General features: G+C 49.7%; 1 protein-coding gene across 3 annotated transcripts in view; it reads left to right on the top strand.

Annotated features, from left to right (window-relative positions):
- Nucleotides 1-438: 438 nt before the first annotated feature.
- The window catches only part of LOC147102949 (protein kinase C alpha type), a 502,947-nt gene continuing 482,985 nt past the window's right edge, over nucleotides 439-20,400 (top strand). For 2 of the 3 annotated variants that reach the window (XM_085963926.1, XM_085963925.1), the window contains exons 1-2: nucleotides 439-772; nucleotides 1,068-1,099. In XM_085963926.1, coding sequence (XP_085820052.1) covers nucleotides 603-772; nucleotides 1,068-1,099 — 202 coding nt within the window. In that variant the 5' untranslated portion in view covers nucleotides 439-602. The remainder of the gene's footprint in view (nucleotides 773-1,067; nucleotides 1,100-20,400) is intronic. The other variant, XM_085963927.1, reaches the window with a different exon arrangement.

Genomic DNA, 20,400 nt, shown 5'->3' with positions numbered 1-20,400 from the left:
TACAGTCTATAGGGATACAGTATATAGGGGTACAGTAAATAGGTGTACAGTATATAGGGGTACAGTCTATAGGGTTACAGTATATAGGGGTACAGTAAATAGGTGTACAGTATATAGGGGTACAGTCTATAGGGATACAGTATATAGGGGTACATTATATAGGGGTACCCTATATAGGGGTACAGTCTATAGGGTACAGTCTATAGGAGTACAGTGTATAGGGGTACAGTATATAGGGGTACAGTCTATACGGTTACAGTATATAGGGGTACAGTGTATTGGGGTACAGTAAATAGGAGTACGGACTATAGGAGAGCGCAGTGCACAGGGGAATGCGCTGCCTGATCGCCAGGTGCTGCGGAGCGGTGGGGCGGGCGGCAGGGGGCGGTGTCGAGCCGCCGCGCTGGCTGTGTGTCGGGGGCCGGGGCTCTGACGCTGTGGCGGCTCCGGGCGGAGCTCCTGCCAGTGATAAAGAGCGAGGGTTCGGTGCCGGGCTCCTCTCACTTAGCCTTCGCCTTCGTCGCGCCTGCAATTTCCGCATTTATTTTTTTTAAGGGGCGAGGTTGTGTTTTTTTTGTTTTTAAACACACGTTGGGAATAATATGGCCGATTCGGAGGGCAGCGACACCGGCGGCGGCAGCCAGACCGTCAACCGGTTCGCCCGCCAGGGAGCTCTGCGGCAGAAGAACGTGTGCGAGGTGAAGGATCACAAGTTCACCGCCCGCTTCTTCAAACAGCCCACCTTCTGCAGCCACTGCACCGACTTCATCTGGTGAGTGAGTGAGGGGGGAGAGCTTGTACCCCAGTCCTAGCAAACTCCTGTCCCAAACACAGACCCCTGCCCCAGGCACAGGGACACTCGGCACTGTTCCAAACTTTTCCAAAACTCTCTGCTAACTTTTTGTAAATATGTGTCTCGCCCGCTCCTGATCCCATTGCGGTTGTGTCTTGGTTTGTATCACCCAAATCCTTGTCCTGGTCCCCACCCACTCCCACCCTCCTTAATCGTTGTCCTGCTTTATTTTGGTTTCTTTTCCCTAATGCTTTTGATCTTTATTTTTTTGCAGGGGATTTGGTAAACAAGGATTCCAGTGTCAAGGTAGGTGAACACCAAGTGGCTGTGGATTGTGCTGAACTGAATGGAACAGGAGAGTCTTCAATCGTCTGCTTTAGTTTCCAAAAGTGTGGGTTTTTATGCAAAAAAAACTGTTGGCAGCGAACCAGAGAGAGAGAGAGAGCGAGAGGGAGGAAAAAGAGAATGTGTGTAACTTGTAACAGAACAAAGTGAAGGATTGCAGCTTGTCTGGGACTCAGCAGCTTGCCCAGTGCCGGGGTTGGTTGCTCGCCCACTCACTCACTTACTTTCAGTTTTAACATGATGCCCATTTTCTCTTCCTCCTCTGCTTCATGACACTGAGAATGAGGAAGTGCGGTGTAATGTTTTCAGTGCACCAACCTTTGCTGTGGTTTTTCAATGTTAGCTGGGTTCTGACAGCTGAGGTCCAGTCAAGTCCAGTCCAAACTTTTATCTTGTTTTACTCCTCATTCTGTGAAGTTTGTATTTCACCCATTGGTGTGAGTGGAGAGTGTTAGTTTGTGGAATAAAAACAGAAAATGCCGGAAACACTCAGCAGGTCAGGCAGCATCTGGAGAGAGAGAAACAGAGTTAACCTTTCAGGTCGCTGACTCCGTTAACTCTGTTTTTCTCTCTCTCCACGGATGCTGCCTGACCTGCTGAGTGTTTCCAGCATTTTCTGTTTTTATTTCAGATTTCCAACATCCGCAGTGTTTTTGCTTTTGTGTTAGTTTGTGGTCTGTGTCTCAGTTTGTCCTCTCGCTACCTTCACTGTGATTGATTGTAATTGTCACACCGTCTGTAAACCCACTTACACTGGGTTACATTGAAAAGAAATCTGTAACGTTGTTATAAATGTATATTCTAATAAGTGTGAGATGCTTTTTGAAAGGGAAGATGAATTGGCACTCTCTCTAGATGGCTTTAGCTCCACGGTGCCCTCGAAGAAACGTTCAGTATCAGAAAGGAATGCATGGTTAAAGGATTGTCACAAACCCATCTCTTGGGCACTGCCTGTATCTGTTGGGCCGTTTTAAAAACAATCATTCTCACCTCTCTCTCTCTCTCTGGTTGCTGAATTCAAACTGTCCCTTTCCCCCTCCAGTCAGACAGTTTAGGTTACAGCCTCTGATGCTCTTGCTAATTCTGAGTACGAGAAATCGAAAGCTTCTCGGATTTCTTCAGGTTTACATTGTATTTGAAATGTTCTCCTGCCCCTCCGTGTGTTTGCCACTTCTGATCTTGTGTGTGAGCAGCGTTCTACTGTGGAAACAGTAGCCGCTTTCTTTCCTTTTTAAAAAAAAATAACCATCTAAGAAAATGTTACTTCCTGAGCAGCGGTTGAGTGTTTTTTTGAGCAGCTGGGAAGGTTTGGTTGGGAGAATGCTCCGCCTTGTGCTTTCTTCAATGTACAATCGATGCCAGCACCATTCCTCCCTCTCTGCAACATTTCAAACAGACTCGCTGTGCAGTTTGAGAGCTCGGAAGCTTGCCCTCCACTTCAGTCTCCGCTACACTTCATCCTACAGATCTAAGGAATGCCTTTACAAGCAAAATCACATCTTGTTTACATGGTATTGTGATTATATCTCGAGCTTGTGTTCCTGGCAGACTTGCAGCCCACTCCTTAACTGATCTTGTTGTATAATAACCTTCGTTATTTGAGTGTGTATCATTTTGTTTTCTGTTTGGAGTTTGTCATTGACATTTGCCTTGCTGACCAGCTGCTCCATTGTTGGGACTCTTGTGTGCAGCTCTGTGACAATGATGTAACAACGCGTGTTGGCGGTTTCTGCTGAAATGCAGATTTACCGAGGAAATGCTGCTCTTTCTGAGATTGGCACTGGGCTTGGCTGGAGTGTGACAGTGGTTCTTGTTCCTCCACTAGCAGTTTCCAGGCAGGCATGACACATGCTTACATTGTTTCCCTTTTACCTGATACTTTAAAAATTGTTTCCTTTTCTCTCCCTCTTGCTGTCTTCTCTAAGTTGCGAGTCAGCTCCGTGCTGATCTTACCCAGTGTCCGGGACAGTGGTCAGAGAGCGGGATAAAGCCCCGCCAGTCAGTCCCGGGTGAGGGTGTAAGGTGCCACCCTAACCCTCCGCCACTCCAGCCCGTCCCTCTGCCACCCTAACCCTAACCCTCCGCCACTCCAGCCCGTCCCTCTGCCACCCTAACCCTAACCCTCCGCCACTCCAGCCCGTCCCTCTGCCACCCTAACCCTCCGCCACTCCAGCCCGTCCCTCTGCCACCCTAACCCTCCGCCACTCCAGCCCGTCCCTCTGCCACCCTAACCCTCCGCCACTCCAGCCCGTCCCTCTGCCGTGCTGACCGTAACACACTGGGGCTGGGCGGTGCCGTGGGCATTGTGACCACGTGCTGGTTTATTAATGAAAAAAAATGGCAAAAACTAAAAATGGGAGGGGGAGGAAGCTCTAGAAACACGCATCAGGAATCTTTGGAATTCTCTGCCCCAGAGGGCTGTGGGTGCTGAGTCGTTGAGTGTATTCAAGACCCAGATCGATAGACCTTTGGACTCTCGGGGATCCGGCAGGAAAGCGGAGTTGAGGTTGAAGATCTACCATGATCTTATTGAATGGTAGCAGGCCGGAGGGGCCGAATGACCTCCAAACAGTGACAGGCAGGTAAAGACCCTCTGGTCCATTCAGCCTGTCCCACACAATGGCGATACCTTGTGGACCCCAATGTATACACCCCACCCCGCCCTACCCCACCCCACCCCACCCCAAACCATGGGATCTCCTGGGAGAGGCGAAAAAACAGGTTAAAAACCCAGACCAATCTGGGAAATTCCTCTCCGACCCACCGAGGCGATGGAAACTAGTCCAGGAGCTCACTCTGGTCCTGAATTCCCTGCAGTGCCCACCTTCTGTAAGAGGTGATCTCTGCCCCAGCCAGAAACAGGCCCAGCTCTCGCTTGAAGGAACTCAGCGAGTCCGCGTCCACCGCAGGAGCCGGCAGCCTGTTCCACAGGTCCGCTATTCTCTGGGAGAAGAACCACCTCCTGACATCTAACCCAGATCTGACCTCGTACAACTTCAAACCGTGACCCTTGGTCCTGCCTAACCCGTTTAATTGAAACAAACTCAACTGGAACTCAATCAATTCTTCATTATCTTAAACCCACTCCCCCTATTTATCGGAAAAGAGACCCTGTCTTCTCGTTCAGATGCTGCCCAACCTGTTGTGTATTTTCTGCTGTCACTTTTGTGTAAATGGATGCTGCTTGTTGTTGCTAGGACAGACAATAAGGGCAACATCATGCGTGTTTGTTTTCTATATATTTACATAACACGGCTCAATGGGTGAATGAACTGCTTGGTGTGGGGTACCTACAAGTGCCCGGTTTGATCCCTGGTCTGTACTGGTTTAGCTGACATTGACCCAACTATCTCCAGCTGGGTGAGGACAAGATTGGGCTTCTGTGTGATGCCCTCCACCATCAAATAGTCTGCCGCTCCAGGGTGAAATTTCTGATTTGCCACTGTTTTAATGCTGGTGGCAACCCCATCAACATAAATGGGCCACTGCTGTCGTCAGAATAACAGTCTGAAAATCTAGGCTTTCACTTGTCTCAGTTCATTGAAGAATGTGAGCTCCCAAAGGGCTGCTGGCAGGCCTGGGGCTGTGGGTCTGGGGCTCTGGGTCTGGGGCCTGGGGCTCTGGGTCTGGGGCTGTGGGTCTGGGGCCTGGGGCTGTGGGTCTGGGGCTGTGGGTTGGTGCCTGGGGCTGTGGGTCTGGGGCTGGGGCTGTGGGTCGGTGCCTGGGGCTGTGGGGCTGTGGGTCTGGGTCGGTGCCCAGGCCTGGGGCTGTGGGTCGGTGCCCGGGCCTGGGGCTGTGGGTCGGTGCCTGGGGCTGTGGGTCGGTGCCCGGGCTTGGGGCTGTGGGTCGGTGCCTGGGGCTGTGGGTCGGTGCCCGGGCCTGGGGCTGTGGGTCGGTGTCCAGGGCTGGGGCTGTGGGTCGGTGCCCGGGCCTGGGGCTGTGGGTCGGTGCCCCGGCCTGGGGCTGGTGGTCGGTATCCCGGTGTCGATCGCTGCCCACAGGAGGGGAGGGCCAGTGTGAAGTGGGAATGCCGGTGAGCTTTGTACACCAGATAGTGCCACTGTGACTGGAAATTGATCAGAGGAGGGGGTGAAAGTTAATTTGGTACTCAGTGTGTGTATAATCTACATAAACTCTGGATTGGCGATGAATATTCTGGAGTTTTTACCTATTCCTTTTGAGGATAAGCGAATATTAATGCAGAACTTTCCCTCGGACGATGAAATAGGTGGCGAGAGCCTACGATGGGGTGGATGGACCATGTGCAGTGGAAGTGGTTAAATGAGTGGGGTTGGGTCCGTGATGGTGATTTGTCCATAATCTCTGGAAGGAGTGTCCAGATGATTGAATGATTTTTTCTTAGTCCGTGCTTTCTAATGGAGCATCCCCAGTCTGAGCTTGTAATTGTTCTTCAAACTCTGCTTCTGCGATGGTGTGACTGGAGTGTTTTAATTGTGGCTCAGTACTGCTCCTTGGGGTGGGGGCTGGTAAGGGATGAGAGAACGGTATGATGGTCCTAGCTTTGTCAGCTAGATGTGACAAAGAAAAAAAAAAGACTCTCATTTATATAGGGCCTTTCACGACCTCGAGACATCCCAAAGCGCTTTACAGCCAATGAAGTACTTTTTTGACGTGTAGTCACTGTTGTAATATAAGAAACACGGCAGCCAATTTTGCGCACAGCAAGCTCCCGCAAACAGCAATGTGATAATGACCAGATAATCTGTTTTTTAGTGATGTTGATTGAGAGATAAATATTGTCCAGGACACCAGGGAGAACTCCCCCTGCTCTTCTTCGAAATAGTGCCATGGGATCTTTTACGTCCACCTGAGAGAGCAAATGGGGCCTCGGTTTAACGTCTCATCTGAAAGACAGCACCTCCGACAGTGCGGTGCTCCCTCGGTACTGCACTGGGAGTGTCAGTGTATATTTTTCTGCTTTAAGTCTCTGGAGTGGGGCATGAACCCACGACCTTCTGCCTCTGGTCCTGTGTAACGAGACAAGATTAATTAAAAATGTCCTAGTAAAGGATCCCCTTGGAATGAGTGACCATAACATGGTTGAATTCCATATTCAATTAGAGGGTGAGAAGGTTAGATCTCAAACAAGCGTGCTAAGCTTGAATAAAGGAGACTATGAAGGTATGAGAGCGGAATTGAGTAGAGTGGATTGGGAAAATAGATTAAAGGGTAAGACGATACATGATCAGTGGTGTACATTTAAGGAGTTATTTTACAACTTCCAAAAAATATATATTCCACTGAAAAGAAAAGGGTGTAAAAGAAAAGACAGCCATCCGTGGCTAAGTAAAGAAATTAAGGATAGTATTCGACTAAAAACAAGGACATATAAGGTAGCCAAATCTAGTGGGAGGATAGAGGATTGGGAAAACTTTAAAAGACAGCAAAAAATAACAAAAAGATTGATTAAGAAAGGGAAGATAGATTATGAAAGTAAATTAGCAAACAATATAAAAACAGATAGTAAGAGTTTTTATAGTTATATAAAAAGAAAAAGGGTGGCTAAAGTAAATGTTGGCCCCTTAGAGGATGAGACCGGGAAATTAATGGTGGGAAATATGGAGATGGCAAAAACACTGAATGAATATTTTGTATCAGTCTTTACAGTAGAGGACACTAAGAATATCCCAACACTGGACAAATAGGGGGCTATAGGGGGGGAGGAGCTAAACACGATCAAAATCACTAAGGAAGTGGTACTCGGTAAAATAATGGGACTCAAGGCGGATAAATCACCTGGACCTGATGGCTTACATCCTAGGGTCTTGAGGGAAGTGGCGGTAGGGATTGTGGATGCATTGGTAATAATTTTCCAAAACTCCCTGGACTCAGCAAAGGTCCTGGCAGACTGGGAAACTGCTAATGTAACACCCTTATTTAAAAAGGGCAGTAGGCAGAAGGCTGGAAACTATAGACCGGTTAGCCTAACATCTGTGGTAGGTAAAATGTTGGAGTCCATTATTAAGGAGACAGTAACAGGACATTTGGATAATCATAATTTAATAGGACAAAGTCAGCATGGTTTTATGAAGGGGAAGTCATGTTTGACAAATTTGCTGGAGTTCTTTGAGGAAGTAACATATAGGGTGGATAAAGGGGAACCAATGGACGTAGTGTATTTAGACTTCCAAAAGGCATTTGACAAGGTGCCACACAAAAGATTATTGCTTAAGATAAAAAATCACGGGATTGGGGGTAATATTCTGGCATGGATAGAGGATTGGCTATCTAACAGAAGGCAGAGAGTTGGGATAAATGGTTCATTCTCAGACTGGCAATCAGTAACTAGTGGTGTTCCGCAGGGGTCAGTGCTGGGTCCCCAACTCTTTACAATCTATATTAACGATTTGGAGGAGGGGACCCAGTGTAACATATCAAAGTTTGCAGATGATACTAAGATGGGAGGGAAAGTAGTGAGTGAGGAGGACATAAAAAACCTGTAAGGGGACATCGACAGGCTAAGTAAGTGGGCAGAGATTTGGCAGATGGAATACAATACTGGAAAGTGTGAGGTTATGCACTTTGGCAGGAAAAATCGTAGAGCAAATTATTATCTTAATGGCAAGAAACTGCTGCAGTACAAAGGGATCTGGGGGTCCTGGTGCACGAAACTCAAAAGGTTAGTATGCAGGTGCAGCAAGTGATTAAGAAGGCCAATGGAATGTTGGCTTTCATTGCTAGGGGGATAGAATATAAAAATAGGGAGGTATTGCTTCAGTTGTACAAGGTATTGGTGAGACCGCACCTGGAATACTGCATACAGTTTTGGTGTCCATACTTAAGAAAAGACATACTTGCTCTCGAGTCAGTACAAAGAAGGTTCACTCGGTTAATCCCAGGGATGAGGGGATGGACATATGAGGAGAGGTTGAGTAGATTGGGACTCTACTCATTGGAGTTCAGAAGAATGAGAGGCGATCGTATTGAAACATATAAGATTGTGAAGGGGTTGGATTGGGTGGATGCAGGGAGGATGTTCCCGATGATGGGTGAAACTAGAACTAGGGGGCATAGTCTTAGAATAAGGGGCTGCTCTTTCAAAACTGAGATGAGGAGGAACTACTTCACTCAGAGGGTGGTAGGTCCATGGAATATGCTGCCCCAAAAAGCTGTAGAAGCTACATCATTACATAAATTTAAAACAGAAATAGACAGTTTCCTAGAAGTAAAGGGAATTAAGGATTACGGGGAGTGGGCAGGAATTTGGACATGAGTCTAGGTTCGGATCGGTCATGGCCCTGTGGGTAGCGGAGCGGGCCCAGGGGCCGTGTAGCCTGATCCTGCTCCTATTTCGTGTGTCTAATTCTGTTAGATTCAGGAGATAGTTCTGTGATAGTGGATTGGCGGTTAGGATCAGATCAGGCATGATCTTATTGAATGGCGGAGCAGGCTCGAGGGGCTGATTGGCCTACTCCTGCTCCTATTTCTTATGTTCTTATGTTCTCTTGAGGCGAGAGTGCTGCCCACTGAGCCCCGACTGTCACAGCTGTGGTTATTCAAGTATTTAACAAGTTCAGCAGCCCTGCCCCAGTGCAACCTTGCACCCTGCTGACGAGCCTCCTGACTGAACGGTCTCCTGGGAGAGACAACGCAGAACAAAAAGCTGCAGCCTGTTCAGGATCAAAACTCTGGGGGAATTCTTCTGACTCCTGTAGGCAATTAAGCAACAGTCCGAGTAAATCCTTTCTGATCCCAGCTAACTGGCAGTTAATCCTGTGTTGCTGCAAATGCCTTCTCTCAGCAACTTGTCAAGTTCCCTTTTAAAGGATTGCATTGAATCCATACTCCTGGCTACTTTCAGTACTCTATTCTGGAAGGCTGTGACTCTGCAAAAAGAAACTCTTCTGGCATCTGAACTCTAATTGATCCGATCCCTTTATTTTGTAGCTCTCTGTCATGTCCCCTCTAAGTAGCCCAAACTCTTGCAGCCAATTCTGATAACCAAGAGCCCCTGGCTGGTGTCGGCCATGTCTTGGTTGGTAGCACTCTCGCCTTGGAGTCAGAAGGTCAGGGGTTCAAGCCCCACTCCAGAGACTTGAGCACATAATCTAGGCTGACACTCCAGTGCAGTGCTGAGGGAGCACTGCACTGTCGGAGGTGCCGTCTTTCGGATGAGACATTAAACCGAGGCCCCGTCTGCTCTCTCGGGTGGATGTAAAAGATCCCATGGCACTATTTCGAAGAGCAGGGGAGTTATCCCCGGGTGTCCTGGGCCAATATTTATCCCTCAAACAATATCATTAAAAACAGATTATCTGGTCATTATCACATTGCTGTTTGTGGGAGCTCGCTGTGCGCAAATTGGCTGCCGCATTTCCCACATTACAACAGTGACTACACTTCAAAAAGTACTTCATTGGCTGTAAAGCACTTTGGGACACCCTGGGGTCATGAAAGGTGCTACAGAAATGCAAGTCTTTCTTTCTATGCCGGGACCAAGCCTGCACCCACTACTCCACATGTTGGTGTGCCAAACCCGTATATAGCGTGGGTTTCCTCCGGGTGCTCCGGTTTCCTCCCACAGTCCAAAGATGTGCGGGTTAGGTTGATTGGCTATGATAAATTGACCCTTAGTGTTAGGGGGATTAAATACGTGGGGTTACGGGGATAGGGTGGGATATGTGTCGGTGCAGGCTCGATGGGCCGAAATGGCCTCTATCTGCACTGTGGGGTTTCTGTGATTCTGTGATTCTGTGATAGACTAAGAAAAAGAAAGACTTGCATTTCCACAGCACCTTTCACGACCACTGGACGGCCCAAAGCGCTTTACAGCCGATGAAGTACTTTTTGAAGTGTAGTCACTGTTGTAGTGTCGGAAACATTAAGTGTGGCGGTCTTTGTTTTATGCACCTGACCTGTTGAAAATTGGCCGCAGTTGGAAGGGGTGCATAACGGAAGGATGTTTAACTTAAACCTACACCAACATTGCTAGCAGTTGCTCTCTTAAAATCTGGTTCAAATTTGTGTTCAGCTGAGTGGTAAAATTACACCAATTAAAATGTTCTTTGTAATCAGTAATCACTTCAATCTGAAATTTTCTGAAGCTGTTCTTATCAACGTCCACATTTGTAAGAACAGCCTTTATATAATCTGTGTTTAATGTTCCTGCTCGCGGTCCTTTCTGCACACACTGGCTGCCAACACTCTGGGTAAAGGCACTCCTCTAATGGTCGAATCCTTTTCTCCCTCGGGGACCGTGTGATTTTAAAAACGAAAGTCCTACTCCATAGGTTTTAACTAACCTCCCCCTCCTCCCAGCCTCCGCCCCCTCTAATCACCCATTCCTTTGTGTACTTTGAACTTTCTTCCTTGGCCTGAACTTTCTTCCTGGGCCTCATCAGCAAGTTATTTGGTCAATAATTCTGCTTCCCTTTGGCAATACATCAACAGCAACTGTAATTCAAATATAATTCATTGGATATGAAGCACTTTAGATCTCGCGCTCGCTCTCGCGCTCTCTCTCCTCTTCTAAACGTCGATCAGATCACCCCCCAAGTCTACGCTTCTCTAAAGTGTATCGTTCCAGCTCTTTGAGCCTATCTGGATAATTAAGTTGCTTCAAACAGGGAATTAGTCTAGTGACTTCTCCTCTGCACCCTTTCCAACGTTTCAATATCACCCACCATGTGAGGAGGCCAAAACTGGGCACAGTTTCTAACTGAGGCCTGACCAAGGACTTGTACAAGGACAAAATAATCTGCTTTGTCTCGTAGTCAGTTGTCCTCTAAATACACCCAATGCCCCAGTTGCACTAGCTGGCGCATCACAGCATTGCTCATGAACTTTTCGTGATCTATGCACCAGAAGCCCAGATCTCTCTTTCTCCATCTGCTTTAATGCTTTTCCCTGATGTGTGTAAGTATGTTCAGCATTTATCCTGCCCACATGCATAATACTGCACTTTTCCAAGTTAAGCACCATTTGCCAGTCACAAGCTCAATCCCCCAGCACATCAAGATCTGCCTGAAGCTGTCGAGCATTGTCCACAGTCCTGACACTCCCTCAAATCTTGGTATCATCTGCAAACTTGCAGATCGTGCCCCCAACACCTACATCTAGATCATTAATTCAAAATCCTAAAGAGCAACGGTCCCAACACCGATCATAACAACTCATTGTCCTCAGCTCCCCTCTGGTTCTTTCGACGGTGATCTTTAATCTGTGACCTCTGGTTACCGACCCTCCCACCAGTGAAAACAGTTTCTCCTTATTTACTCGCACATGTGAAATTAAATACTTCATTACAGAAACAGCCAGGTCAGTGGCACAAAGTTCGGAAAGAGATGTTGGCAGCAGATGCTGCCAATGGGTGTGGAGGGGAATCTCCCTGGCTGTGTGTGTTCACGGTAGTTTGGGTTGCTAAGAAGCCGGGCTTTGCAGCTGTCTTTTAAACTGTTTTTAATCATGTGAAGCGCCCCCCCCCACCCGAGACGGGATGAGGGTTTGGCCGATTATTGCCGGGTGTCGCTGATGGTGATTGTCCTTCAACAGAAGCTGCTGGGCTGTGGTGCGTGGGTCTGGTGCAGACTGTGCCGATCCCAATGTAAACTTTGCAGATTCACTGAAGGCCAGTGCTCAGGAAGATCCAATTATATATAAAAAAAACAGCTGCTGTCAGTCTTTAGAAATGGATTTTTCTACCTGTTGTTTTTGTGTTTCTGGTTTTGTTACCTCTAGCCTTGACTCTTCCATCGCTTTCCTGGCCAGCCTCCCACCTTCCACCCTCCGTAAACTGAGCTCATCCAAAACTCCGCTGCCCGTATCCTGACTCACACCAAGTCCCGTTCACCCATCGCCCCTGTGCTCGCTGCCCCGTATCCTGACTCGCACCAAGTCCCGTTCACCCATCGCCCCTGTGCTCGCTGCCCCGTATCCTGACTCGCACCAAGTCCCGTTCACCCATCACCCCTGTGCTCGCTGCCCCGTATCCTGACTCGCACCAAGTCCCGTTCACCCATCGCCCCTGTGCTCGCTGCCCCGTATCCTGACTCGCACCAAGTCCCGTTCACCCATCGCCCCTGTGCTCGCTGCCCCGTATCCTGACTCGCACCAAGTCCCGTTCACCCATCGCCCCTGTGCTCGCTGCCCCGTATCCTGACTCGCACCAAGTCCCGTTCACCCATCACCCCTGTGCTCGCTGCCCCGTATCCTGACTCGCACCAAGTCCCGTTCACCCATCGCCCCTGTGCTCGCTGCCCCGTATCCTGACTCGCACCAAGTCCCGTTCACCCATCGCCCCTGTGCTCGCTGCCCCGTATCCTGACTCGCACCAAGTCCCGTTCACCCATCGCCCCTGTGCTCGCTGCCCCGTATCCTGACTCGCACCAAGTCCCATTCACCCATCACCCCTGTGCTCGCTGCCCCGTATCCTGACTCGCACCAAGTCCCGTTCACCCATCGCCCCTGTGCTCGCTGCCCCGTATCCTGACTCGCACCAAGTCCCGTTCACCCATCGCCCCTGTGCTCGCTGCCCGTATCCTGACTCGCACCAAGTCCCGTTCACCCATCACCCCTGTGCTCGCTGCCCCGTATCCTGACTCGCACCAAGTCCCGTTCACCCATCGCCCCTGTGCTCGCTGCCCCGTATCCTGACTCGCACCAAGTCCCGTTCACCCATCGCCCCTGTGCTCGCTGCCCGTATCCTGACTCGCACCAAGTCCCGTTCACCCATCGCCCCTGTGCTCGCTGCCCCGTATCCTGACTCGCACCAAGTCCCGTTCACCCATCACCCCTGTGCTCGCTGCCCCGTATCCTGACTCGCACCAAGTCCCGTTCACCCATCGCCCCTGTGCTCGCTGCCCCGTATCCTGACTCGCACCAAGTCCCGTTCACCCCTGTGCTCGCTGCCCGTATCCTGACTCGCACCAAGTCCCGTTCACCCATCGCCCCTGTGCTCGCTGCCCCGTATCCTGACTCGCACCAAGTCCCGTTCACCCATCGCCCCTGTGCTCGCTGCCCCGTATCCTGACTCGCACCAAGTCCCGTTCACCCATCGCCCCTGTGCTCGCTGCCCCGTATCCTGACTCGCACCAAGTCCCGTTCACCCATCGCCCCTGTGCTCGCTGCCCCGTATCCTGACTCGCACCAAGTCCCGTTCACCCATCACCCCTGTGCTCGCTGCCCCGTATCCTGACTCGCACCAAGTCCCGTTCACCCATCGCCCCTGTGCTCGCTGCCCCGTATCCTGACTCGCACCAAGTCCCGTTCACCCATCGCCCCTGTGCTCGCTGCCCCGTATCCTGACTCACACCAAGTCCCGTTCACCCATCGCCCCTGTGCTCGCTGCCCGTATCCTGACTCGCACCAAGTCCCGTTCACCCATCGCCCCTGTGCTCGCTGCCCCGTATCCTGACTCGCACCAAGTCCCGTTCACCCATCGCCCCTGTGCTCGCTGCCCCGTATCCTGACTCGCACCAAGTCCCGTTCACCCATCGCCCCTGTGCTCGCTGCCCCGTATCCTGACTCGCACCAAGTCCCGTTCACCCATCGCCCCTGTGCTCGCTGCCCCGTATCCTGACTCGCACCAAGTCCCGTTCACCCATCGCCCCTGTGCTCGCTGCCCCGTATCCTGACTCGCACCAAGTCCCGTTCACCCATCGCCCCTGTGCTCGCTGCCCCGTATCCTGACTCGCACCAAGTCCCGTTCACCCATCGCCCCTGTGCTCGCTGCCCCGTATCCTGACTCGCACCAAGTCCCGTTCACCCATCGCCCCTGTGCTCGCTGCCCCGTATCCTGACTCGCACCAAGTCCCGTTCACCCATCGCCCCTGTGCTCGCTGCCCCGTATCCTGACTCGCACCAAGTCCCGTTCACCCATCGCCCCTGTGCTCGCTGCCCCGTATCCTGACTCGCACCAAGTCCCGTTCACCCATCGCCCCTGTGCTCGCTGCCCCGTATCCTGACTCGCACCAAGTCCCGTTCACCCATCGCCCCTGTGCTCGCTGCCCCGTATCCTGACTCGCACCAAGTCCCGTTCACCCATCGCCCCTGTGCTCGCTGCCCCGTATCCTGACTCGCACCAAGTCCCGTTCACCCATCGCCCCTGTGCTCGCTGCCCGTATCCTGACTCTCACCAAGTCCCGTTCACCCATCACCCCTGTGCTCGCTGCCCCGTATCCTGACTCGCACCAAGTCCCATTCACCCATCACCCCTGTGCTCGCTGCCCGTATCCTGACTCGCACCAAGTCCCGTTCACCCATCGCCCCTGTGCTCGCTGCCCTGTATCCTGACTCGCACCAAGTCCCGTTCACCCATCGCCCCTGTGCTCGCTGCCCGTATCCTGACTCTCACCAAGTCCCGTTCACCCATCACCCCTGTGCTCGCTGCCCCGTATCCTGACTCGCACCAAGTCCCATTCACCCATCACCCCTGTGCTCGCTGACCTACCGTGGCTTCCAGTCCGGCAACGCCTCGTGTTCAGACCCCTCCATGGCCTCGCCCCTCCCTATCTCTGTAACCTCCTCCCGCCCTACAACCCTCCGAGATCTCTGCACTCCTCCAATTCTGGCCTCTTGCACATCCCTGATTTTAATCACTCCACCATTGGCGGCCGTGCCTTCAGCTGCCTGGGACCTAAGCTCTGGAATTCCCTCCGTAAACCTCACCGCCTCTCTACCTCTCCTCCTTTTTAAGATGCTCCTTAAAACCTACCATTCTATCCTAATATCCTCTTATATGGTTTGGTGACAAATGTTGTCTGATTACGCTCCTGTGAAGCACCTTGGGACTTTTTACTATGTTAAAGGTGCTATTCTATAAATAAAAGTCGTTGTTCTTGTCTTCAACAACAGCTGGAAAAGGACTGTTGGTGGGGTTGGTGCCTGGATCCTGTCTGGTGCTCCATGCTGACCCCACGTTCCACATTCCCTCTCCCTACCTTGATGATGGGGCGGGGGGGGGCACCAAAAGGATTTCCTCCCCACCCCCTGCCCCCATCCAAATCCGTGTATTGCCCTGATGCCCTCTTCCCTTCCTCCACCAGTCAACACTTTTTTTTTGATACATCCTCTTTTCGTTCCTCTCCCTGCCAAATAACGAATTCTTGAAAACAAAATCAGTGTACTTCTCCATTAAGTATGGCAAGTGCTAGGGTAGGGACGAGTTGGTAGATGTGAGTTTTTAAGCTGCGTGGTGCCAATACATAATGAATGTTGGGTTAGGTTCTGGTGGTGGTTAGTGTTACTCTTGATCGAGCTAAGTTTGCAGTTGTTTTAGCAGATGATAGGCTAGCTGTTACTAAGGATAACTTTTTTTTTAAAAGACTAAAACTGCACGCAATATTCCAGATGTGGTCTGAACGAGGCCAGATATAATTTTAGAATAGCATTTCTCAACTTAGATGGTGCATTGCAGACTGAGGGGTCTCTTGAGACAATGCTACATCTGGAGAGCTGCCCACGTTCCAAATATGTTTCATATACTCCAGCTCTGAATTATTAATTTACCCACTACTGTGTTTGAAATTGGGTGGTGATTGGAGAGTTTCACCCCGAGATGGTGCCAGTGCTTTTGTGGATTCCCTGTGGACAGTACTTGGCATCTATACAGGAGCCTCCCCATGGTGAATACTGGCAACTCCCCACCTGGCACCATGCCCAGATCCTTGGGTTTGAATCCAGCCCAGACTGACTGTATTAAGGCTCCCCTGGCTATAAGGGTCAGAGGAACAGGAGGAGGCCATTCAGCCCCTCCAGCCTGTTCCGCCATTCAGTGAGATCACGGCTGATCTGTATCTGACTGTCTGGCTCCTTATCCTTTGATACTCTTGGCTAGCAAAGAAATTGATCTTTGTTTTATTAATTGAGTCCCAGCATCTACTGCTTTTTGTGGGAGTGAGTTCCACACTTCTTCAGCCTTTGCATGTGAAGTGTTTCCTAACTTCACTCCTGAATGGCCTGGCATTGATTTTAAGGCTATGTCCAATGGGAGATGAGTTTAGACAAGTCTGAACACGGTTCCTCATGAGGGTCGGGGCCCACAGCTCAAAGCAGCCTCTGGTTTAGAACTGCTGGATTATTGGATAGCCGGAGTGGGGCCTGGGCTGGAGTGGGGGATGGGGAATGCCACATTAATGCAGTCTGGGGAGGAGTTTGGGGTTGTCCTGTTACTGGGGCAGAGTAGAAGGACATCGCTCTCGCACCCTGCTGTGCTTTTCCTGACCTGGGAGTGCTTGACTGTGATCGTCTGATGGTGACTGTGATAGACAAAGACACACTTCCATCTCTGAATGCTCTCGCCTTTTATTTTGAATGTACAATTTTGCCAAAATACCCCATCGCTTAGACCAGCATGCGAGCAGTGTGCGGTGTTGTACCAGCCTCCCTCCCTCCAATAAAAGCCTCAATTGAGGTTCCCCATCCCACTTTTACACAAAGAAACTACCCTCTCCCGTGCGTTCACATTTATAGTAACTCATTTCAGTCAGTAACCCACTGCTGCATCTATCCAATCCATCCCAGATTGCCTTCATGCATTGCAAATCTAATAATCCTGGAAATTGTTGGCCGATAGGAACTCGCCTAGGCCCTATTTGAACCCTTCTCATAGTTACTTGTTCTGCCCTCCCCCACTCCCCCAACCCACATGTTGCCCATCTGTTCCACAGGGAGATGTGAAATCGAGACTCTACAGCCCAGAGCTGCTCTGTTATTACTCAACGGGAAGTGTGCCTTGCTGGTTTTGGGGTTGAACTGCTGCAGCTGGTTTTTGTTTCAAGCCTGAGGTGCCTCAGTCAAGAAATGATGGAAAAGGTCCACCCCAATTTTGGGCAGGTTGATCTGTAATATCTGGGGCTGGGAGTTTAGCACACGAGTGCTCTGCAACACCGGCGCGAGGGAAGTGATGGCCGACTTGGCCTGGACCACTCGGGTGGACCCTCCAAAGCAGGGAAGCAAGCTGCCTGCCCAACCTCAATTGGTGCCCAAGTCAGATAGAATCACACAACACAGAAGGAGGCCATTCGGCCCACCGTGCCTGTGCCAGCTATTTAAAAAAGCTCTCCAATTAGTCCCACTCCCCCCTGCTCTTTTCCCCTTAGCCCTGCAAATGTTTCCCCTTTCAAGTATTTATCCAATTCCCTTTTGACAGTTACTATTGAATCTTCTTCCACCACCCTTTCAGGCAGTGCATTCCAGATCACAACAACTCGCTGTCGCCTCTGGTTCTTTTGCCAATCAACTTCTTAAGCCACAAGAATCCAGTTTGAAAATGTCTAAATCTCCAGACTGGATTGCAGTCTTCAATCCTGGGGTATTATGTAATAATTGCATACTTTACATACACGTGAACATCAAATTCACCCACAATGGACGGGCATGTTGATTTTATTCTAGTTTAAGGTCACACTACACCCGGCTCTTGTGGTTTGACCTCTCTTCGACTTCCTCTGTTGCAGTTATGTAAAGTTCCAAACTCCTATCATTTCATTGGCAAAAAATGAAGTATCTTTTTTGTTTTTATATTTTTCAGTTTGTTTCAATTGGTCAAGCTCGCTCCTCCGAGTCCGGGCATTGAGGGTTCAAACCCTCCTTGACACTGGGGGAAATAATCCAGGTCAACATTCCGTTGCCATGTCGAGTTGTTGGAAGTGTCTCCCTTTGAACGAGATGTAAAACTGAGCCCCACATGTTCCTGTTCCAATGGTTCAGGTGGAAGGTAACGGTCCTGTGACACTATTGGAAGTTCTCCTGGTGTCCTGGCCCCACCATTGCTCCAAACAACAGACCAACTGATGCCCACCTTGGGGGTTGTTATACCTACACCTGCATCAGCGCAACTGCCAAAGTCATTCATTTTAGCTTTTGAGACATTACAATAACCTGGTCTGATACTATATGTAGGTGCAAGTTGTTTTTTAAATTTTGCACATTGAATGGATGTTGGGTTGCTGGACAAAGCGTGATGCTGTTGGCTTGTGGTGTAGGACCTGGTAACAGCAACCTTACGACTTTGCCCATCCTATGGCCACTTGGTAATGTGATGCAGTCACAGATGGGCAACATGCACTGACCGCGCCTTTTGGGGGAAATTGGTCTGAAGTATGCTGACCAAAGATTAACGTTCTTATTGTGCCATCTCTCATTTAAATTTTATCCTGAATCAATGACATTTCAGAAAGAAGATTTGGCTAACAACAACTAAAAGAAAGACTTGTATTTATATAGCGCCTTTCACAACTTCAGGACGTCCCAAAGCGCTTTACAGCCAATGAAGTACTTTTGAAGTGTAGTCACTGTTGTAATGTAGGAAATATGGCAGCCAATTTGCTCACAGCAAGCTCCCACAAACAGCAGTGTGATAATCTGCAGATAATCTGTTTTATTGACGTTGGTTGAGGGATAAATATTGACTAGGACACCGGGGAGAACTCCCCTGCTCTTCTTCAGAATTTTGCCATGGGATCTTTTACGTCCACCTGAGAGGGTAGACGGGGCCTCGGTTTAACGTCTCCTCTGAAAGACGGCACCTCTGACAGTGCGGCACTCCCTCAGCACTGCACTGGATTGTGTGCTCTGGTCTCTGGAGTGGGACTTGAACGCAAAACCTTCTGACTCGGAGGTGAGAGTGCTACCCACTGAGGCGAGTGTGCTGACACCTCACACAGTGTCGTTTATAAATGTGTGAAATTGGCTGCAGAGTTTGCATTTGATGGCACTTCTGGTCTAGCCTGTGGTTGTGGGTCTGTTGTGATTTTATCTGGGTGGAAAACAAAACGAATTGTTTGTTCTCTTTTTTGCTTTATCAGTAATTCTGAGAAAAGCTGAGATAGGCAGCCAGACATGAACCCATATCTTGCCGCCCCTGAATCTCACACTCGCCCTGGGTGTAGGAGATGCTGGTGAAGGTGTCCGTTTCCCAGACCCTGCCAGCGTTAATCAAACTAGCTGTTTTGCGTTGTGCGTGGGTCATGGGAACGGCATTAGGCCCCTTGAGCCTGAATGCTGCTGTCTCCCTCATTCCTCCTTCTCCTCTTCCTGCTGTCACCCAGCGCAATGCGTTGGCACCACTTCCCGGCCCTGGAGATCTCGCTCTCACTGTGTAAAGATTTGCTTTTAGCACAACCCCCATTGCACCCCTTCAATCTAGCAAAAAAAACGCTTCCAGAATGGCTAGCATGAGGTTACAGCGATGTTCAAGGCCGTGCCTTTGTGTGGATCAATCCACCTTGAACGTGGGCCAAAAGCTGAAGGAGGATTTGCTTGAGCTGTGGGCTGGCTACATGATGACTTTCAACGGCCGGTGTTTGCTTCCCAGTTTGATGAGCAAACAAAAAGAAAAGAAAGAAAGACTTGTATTTATATAGCGCCTTTCATGACCACCGGACATCTCAAAGCACTTTACAGCCAATGAAGTACTTTTGAAGTATAGTCGCTGTTGTAATGTAGGAAACGTGGCAACCACTTTGCTCACAGCAAGCTCCCACAAACAGCAATGTGATAATGTCCAGATAATCTGTTTTAGTGATGTTGATTGAGGGATAAATATTGGTCCAGGACACCGGGGAGAACTCCCCTGGTCTTTGTCGAAATGATGCCATGGGATCTTTAATGTCCAACTGAGAGGGCAGATGGGGCCTCGGTTTAACGTCTCATCTGAAAGACGGCACCTCCGACAGTGCAGCACTCCCTCAGCACTGCACTGGAGTGTCAGTCTAGATTGTTTGCGCTCAATTCTCGAGTGGAACTTGAACCCACGACCTTCTCACCACTGAGCCACGGTTGACACTTGCATTTATATATCACCTTCAACGTAGTAAAATGTCCCGAGGCGCTTCACAGGAGTCTTATCAGACAAAACTTGACACATTAGGACAGGTGACCAAAAGCTTGGTCAAAGAGGTAGGTTTTAAGGAGCGTCTTAAAGTAGGCAAGAGAGGTAGAGCGGTTTAGGGAGGTAATTTTTTCTGACTCTGTTTTAATTTTAATGTATTTTTTAATGCCCATGGGAATATTTTGCAGGGATTTTTTACAAAGGCAAGAGGTTATTTGGGAAGCTGAGCAAATTCTTCTGAACTGGAGGAGTTAATGGGCTTGTACTGAACTTGACACTAAAATGATTTGCTGAGTGACTTTAGTCATGTAATATGGCATTAATCTGTTCTCTGTTCTACTTCTCACATCTTAAGCCACTAAGCCAAGAGATCACTGATGGATTAATGATGGATCAAACAAATTTAAATAGATAAATACACTGAAAGCTGCAACAACACCTGCCTATTTCTCTATCGCTCAGTCTCTCGCAC

Source organism: Somniosus microcephalus, chromosome 21 (genome assembly GCF_052327205.1).
Source record: "Somniosus microcephalus isolate GS21.2 chromosome 21, FLI_Smic_1.0, whole genome shotgun sequence".
Taxonomy (NCBI): domain Eukaryota; kingdom Metazoa; phylum Chordata; class Chondrichthyes; order Squaliformes; family Somniosidae; genus Somniosus; species Somniosus microcephalus.
The sequence above is the reverse complement of the archived record's forward strand: the minus strand, read 5'-3'. Positions and strand labels throughout refer to the sequence as shown.